Raw genomic sequence first — 6,399 nt, forward strand, 5'->3', positions numbered from 1 at the left:
TCCCCTCCCCGCTGATCTACCAGAGCCAGTGCCCAATCTATCCCCTCCCCGCTGATCAACCAGAGCCAGTGCCCCATCTATCCCCTCCACATTGATCTACCAGAGCCAGTGCCCCACCTATCCCCTCCACATTGATCTACCAGAGCCAGTGCCCCACCTATCCCCTCCACTCTGATCTACCAGAGCCAGTGCCCCATCTATCCCCTCCACACTGATCTACCAGAGCCAATGCCCCATCTATCCCCTCCACACTGATCTACCAGAGCCAATGCCCCATCTATCCCCTCCACTCTGATCTACCAGAGCCAGTGCCCCATCTATCCCCTCCACTCTGATCTACCAGAGCCAGTGCCCCGTCTATCCCCTCCACATTGATCTACCAGAGCCAGTGCCCCGTCTATCCCCTCCACATTGATCTACCAGAGCCAGTGCCCCGTCTATCCCCTCCACACTGATCTACCAGAGCCAGTGCCCCGTCTATCCCCTCCACACTGATCTACCAGAGCCAGTGCCCCGTCTATCCCATCCACACTGATCTACCAGAGCCAGTGCCCCATCTATCCCCTCCACACTGATCTAGCAGAGCCAGTGCCCCATCTATCCCCTCCACTCTGATCTACTAGAGCTAGTGCCCCGTCTATCCCCTCCACACTGATCTACCAGAGCCAGTGCCCCGTCTATCCCCTCCACACTGATCTACCAGAGCCAGTGCCCCGTCTATCCCCTCCACACTGAGTTATCCATAAACTTATATCTTGCAACTTTTCATTTGCACAGACCTGTTCACAATGTCGCGGTCGCGGCAGGAACATATGCGGAAGCTGCGGTGGGAGTGGATGGGTAAGTAGACATTAGATGAGATGCACATCAACCACTGGTATCTGTAAACTGTATTTGGGACCATTTCAGCCTGGTTATCAGCATGTAATCAGATATTGCCTTGTTCACTTCACAGAGCAGATGCATGGCCTGTGGTGTAAGCCCTACGAATCTAAATCAGACCTGCACTGCTTGTGGTGGAATGGGTCAGGTTCGGTAAGTTGAAATCTATTGGAGACCATATAGTAATACAGCACCTATGTAAATGATAAACAAGCTGCACATGATGGATATAGTTCTGCTTTGGTATACAAAAATGTGCAACCATCTGCTTTAGTAGAAACTGCAGCATTTATGTGCAACACCTATTCATAAATAAGATGCAGCATGTTTGCCCCATCCTACCTACACAGATAACCGTATGGCGGTATGATCCACGTGCCCCATGGTGTGTACTGCAGATGATATAACTATGACTGATCTCTACCTGCAGATGCTGCATGTGTAGCGGTTGTGGTTTCAAGCGTTGTACAACTTGCTGCGGTCAAGGAAGACTTGTGACGTACATCCAGCTGACAATAAAATGGTACGAGTTTGACAAGGTACCTGCGTATGTTGACTGAACGCAAGAGAAAAAAAGACAGGTTACAAGGTTCATCCCCGCGTCCGCTTTTATACCCCAGCAGTGGTTAATTTCTAAGGGCTCAGTCACACGGGCCTTTTGCCGCACAAATTTTTGTGCGCATAACTGATGTGTTCAAAAATTTGCGTGACCGAAGCGGGCATCACGGCGGAAAAAAACGCACCTAGCAGCATTTATCCACTCAAAAAGAGCATTGCCTGCTATCCCCTGCTGCAGCTGTGATAGCTGCAGCAGGGGATTCCTTTATTCCTTAGATGTGAAACCCTTTGATGCTGTCACATCCAGGGGTTTCACCTGTGGTCAATGGGGCCGGCGGCTGCTGTGTGTTGTGAGCTTGTGTTCCCCATCATTCTGCATTCAATACTCCATGACAAAGTGACAACAGAATGGGAGAAATATTTAGAACTTTTTTTTTTTTTTTAAAGAACTAACATTTTTCATTGACATATGTATTGACACTTTTGTATTACTCTTGAAATATAGCGCTGGGGTCTCCCATTTCTCTTGATAATCTCTTGATAATCTCAGATGTTTTTATAACTTGACTGGAGTCCTCTGTGGTAAATTCAGCTGATTGGACATAAAAGACCCCCCTGTCTATATAAGGTTTCACAGCTCACAATGCATATCAGATCCACAACCAAGCCATGAGGAAGAAAGAACTGCCTGCAGAGCTCAGAGATGGGATTGTGTGGAGGCACAGATATGGAGAAGGCGACAAACACATTTCTGCTGCACTGAAAGTTCCCAAGAGCCCAGCGGCTTCCATAATTCTTACATGGAAGAACAACCAGAACTCTTCTTATAGCCAGCTAACCCACCAAACGTATGGGCATACTGTCACCGCGTAAAAAAAAATTCACACTGCATGTCCGTGATTGCGTAATTCAAGGGCATGTGCCGGCAGAGCGTATGAGCTATAATATGTACAACGCTGCGGGAGACACGCAGCGTTGTACACATATGCCCCTGTTAATAAGGGAGAAGGACCTTGGTAAGAGAGGTGACCAAGAACCCTATGGTCACTCTGGCTGAGCTCCAAAGATCCTGTGTGCTGATAGATAAAAGATTGTCAGGGAGGCGCTTCTGATGGCTACCGTGGAGAACAGATTAGGTGTTTAGAAATAAATAAGAACATAAAAAATGAGTAGGACTCACCCGGTGTTTGGTGAGGACTCCTGTGGAGAGGAGTCTCACCAACACCTCCTTGTCCAGGTCCGCTTATCAGATCTATATAAGATCTTTTCCAACGATGTTGATCCGTTCCCCTGGTGGTTGGAGTCTGCTGCAGGGCTTCTGTGTCTAGTGCTAGACTAGACCCACATTACAGTGAAAAGGATTCCCAAAAAATTTAAAAATGCTCCTGCGCTGTCTCAAACAATCAACCGGGTGGTGACAAATGCAATATCGTCTATAAGAATTTATTAGTACAACGCGTTTCGACGCATGCTGTTTGAGACAGTGCAGGAGCATTTTTTTTTTTTCACTGTGTGCAGATAGGAGAAACTTCCAGAAGGTCATCCATCACTGTAGCCCTCCACCAATCTGGGCTTTATGGCAAAGGGGCCAGAAAGAAGCCTCTCCTCAGTAAGGCACATGAAAGGCACGTGGAGTTTACCAAAAAGCACCTGAAGGATCAATACCTGCCCAATACCATCCCTACAGTGAAGCCTGGTGGTGGCAGCATTATGTTGGGGAAGAGGAGACCGGTCAGGGTTGATGGAAGCTGAGTGGAGAGAATATATATTGAAAACCTGATCCTGAGTGCAAGGGACCTCAGACTGGGCAGAAGGTTCAACTTCCAACAAGACAATGAATCTAGGACCACAGCCAGGACAACACAGGAGCGGCTGAGGGGCACCTCTGTAAATGTCCTTGAGTGGCCCACCCAGAACCCTGACTGGAACATCTCTGGAGAGACCTGTAAATGGCTGTCCACAGATGGCCCCCATCCATCCTGCCTGAGGGCAGAAAATCCCCAAATCCAATTGTATAAACCTTGTGGCATCATCCCCAAGAAGGCTGGAGGCTGGAATCACTACCAAAGGGGTTTCGACTAAGTATTGAGTACAGGATGTCAATACGTTAAAAAAAAAAATAAATACAAAGATTTCTCTCATTCTGTTAACACTTTCATTGTGGGGTACTGAGTGCAGAATGATGGGGAACACAAGGCCACAACATAACAAAATAAAGGGTCCGGAAAGTCTTCAAATCCTCCTGTAGTTGGTATAAATAGACTAGACAGTTTAAAGATTCACCAGATTTATCATTCAGCAGAATCACTGCAAAATCTTTTATAAACTGAGCTTGCACTAATTATTAGATTGTTAGTAACTCTGCCCCATTATATCTAAAGAGGTAAATTAGCACAACATTTTGGACCTCCAATTAATCCCTTTCACCACCTCAGACCATTGTCCATGGGTGGGTTTAATTTGTGGAATCCGCGTTGGAGATCCGCAAATGAAGCTGCCCATAGGGATGCATGGGCGTCCACAAATCAATTAAAGCATGCAGATTTGATTTGCAGAATTTCTGGTCCGGAAAACGGATCACAGTATGCTCCCTTTCTGTCCGACTCCCACACGGACTGCTTCCATTGAAGACGTGCCGTAGATCTGCGGGAAAGCAGGAGATTTAAAATAAAAAACAAAACTGTACGGTATGGAAAGCTGGTACTGTCTGTAGGGGCGCTACTCTTTATGGAGACACTCTGCTGGCTATGAAGAAACAATTTATGGGGCTGTTCTTAAAGGGGTATTCTTATTTAATACTTTCACAGTCATGAAAGGCTGATACATGCAGGTCCCATCTCTGGGTCCCCATTTATCTATAGTTGTGGCCGCCCCTGCCCCCAGCCTAGTTCTATGCAGTTTCTGGGGGGGGGGGGGGTTGGGACTTATGTAAACATTGTAGTGTACCCTGCTTGGCTGTTTCTGTAACACCCATATAAGTCATTAGAAGCTACAGAAACAGCGTGGCACATTGCGTTACTGTGTTTCTGCAGCTCTTGAGTTATCTCACTGTGCTACTCTGTTTCCATAACTACCATTCACTTCTGGGAGTTACAGAAACAACACAGCGCAGCCCAATGGACTGTATCCATAAGCTCCAACCGCCCTCAGTCATCACATTCAGCCATGCGAGGGCAGTATGAGTCAGAGGTGGGAACAGAATCTATCAGGCTCTTGGGGAATATCTTGGGAACACCCCTGTAAGGATATGTTATTTGCATACTGTATAATGACATATTTATATAGAATGGCAGTATTTACTTACACTTAATGTACAGTATGGCAGCATTATTTATGTACACTATATGCTGCTATTAGCTGTGTGTGCAGTATTTACATACACTATATACTGCTAATAGGTGTGTGTGCAGTATGGCAGTATTATGTATACTATATGCTGTATACAGCATGGCAGCCTTATTTACATACACTATATGCTGCTATTAGCTATGTGTACAGTATGGCAGTATTATCTACATACACTATACGGTGGGTTGGCAATATTATTCATTTTATAGTAAGGGCACTGAGCAAACATCCTTGCAAAATCCTGCAAACATCCTTGATTGCCCCTACATTATATCAGAACACTTTAGTTTATTGTCAATTAAAACTGTTGTCCTGATGAGCGCACAAGTCAATAAAGATTTTCTTTTTTCTGAATTCAGGGAAAACCACAATTTTGAGTTTCTTGCTGATCACCAATCAGATTTTCCAACTAAACGTTTCAAGAAAGTGACGGGAGAAATCCTCCTCTCTGATGAGCAGCGGACGGTGAGCTATAGGGGTTCAGTCATTAGGTGGGCATTCTGACTGTGGGTGGGCAAGTAACCGTCTGACAAGGCAATCCCACCCCACCCCAACAGCTGTAACATCTCATCCTCTTGTAGAATATTCCTGTAATTCATCTTGCTAATAAAGTTCTAATAAGTTTATATAAATCCCCCCATCCGCCTTTAGAACTTTCTTTCTTACATATCTGCAGGTGTCGCCTGTTACCAATTTTCCTGAACCGTCTATCAATGAAGCATCTGAGAACATGATTTCTCAGCATCGCTCTGAGTTCGCTGCCTGTAGAATCCTGAGACAGGTACGTGATGTCATCATTAGCACCGCAGCGATGCTTTCCTGTACCGACGCCTGATGCAATATGTCCTCCCCTCGCAGAGACACACCATAGAGTGGCTGCCGCTCACCAAAGTGGATTATACCTGGAAAGGTGCAGAATACCATTACTACGTGTACGGGAAAGAGAACAGAGCCTACGTCGAAGACTATCCCAGAAAGTACTGTGCAATCATGTGATCACAAGCGGAATGATGGATGGATAAACTAAGCATCCCTATGACACCAGCATCTCTAGTTATATAATAAAATAATGATCGTTAGGCCCAATGCACACGGGCGTATTTGCATTGCGGAATCCAGAGTGGGCATCCGCCTCCGGATTCCGCTGCAAATATGGCCCATAGATATGCTATAGAAAAACGCTTTTTCATGTCCACGAGCGGAAATAAATTGTGTTTTTTGTTTTTTTTGTAGTTTTTTTCCCCTCAATTTGCAGAAGGAAAATCACAGCATGTCCTATTCAAGTGTGGATTCCGCACGGACGGCTTCTGTTGAAGACAATGGAAGCCGTCTGATCCGCGGCCCTTCTGCAATCTGCGTCGTCGCTCAGCGACGAAGCTCCATAGTCAGCACTGCCGGCCAGGTACGCATTGGGCACAGGGTTCGATTCTGCTGCGGGATCCCGTATGCAGAGTCCGACCCAGCCGTGTGCATTGAGCCTTATTTATATAGCGCCAACCCATTCCTCAGTTCTTACAAAACAGGGGAGAACAGATTAAAAAAACAAAAAACAAAGACCACTGTTACATGTAGTAATCGATTGATGGAAGCAAAGCAGTAGGGGTGAGGGTC

The 6,399-nt window shown here is 46.0% G+C and overlaps 1 protein-coding gene across 1 annotated transcript in view; it reads left to right on the forward strand.

Moving 5' to 3' along the window:
* Positions 1–5,983, forward strand: part of LOC136619963 (protein SSUH2 homolog) — a 56,088-nt gene extending 50,105 nt beyond the window's left edge. Inside the window, exons 7-12 of the mRNA XM_066594685.1 lie at positions 778–840; positions 956–1,035; positions 1,313–1,405; positions 5,148–5,253; positions 5,465–5,569; positions 5,647–5,983. Of these exons, the coding sequence (XP_066450782.1) occupies positions 778–840; positions 956–1,035; positions 1,313–1,405; positions 5,148–5,253; positions 5,465–5,569; positions 5,647–5,784 (585 nt within the window). The 3' untranslated portion in view covers positions 5,785–5,983. The remainder of the gene's footprint in view (positions 1–777; positions 841–955; positions 1,036–1,312; positions 1,406–5,147; positions 5,254–5,464; positions 5,570–5,646) is intronic.
* Positions 5,984–6,399: the final 416 nt, after the last annotated feature.

The sequence above is a fragment of the Eleutherodactylus coqui genome, chromosome 3 (genome assembly GCF_035609145.1).
Source record: "Eleutherodactylus coqui strain aEleCoq1 chromosome 3, aEleCoq1.hap1, whole genome shotgun sequence".
Classification (NCBI taxonomy): domain Eukaryota; kingdom Metazoa; phylum Chordata; class Amphibia; order Anura; family Eleutherodactylidae; genus Eleutherodactylus; species Eleutherodactylus coqui.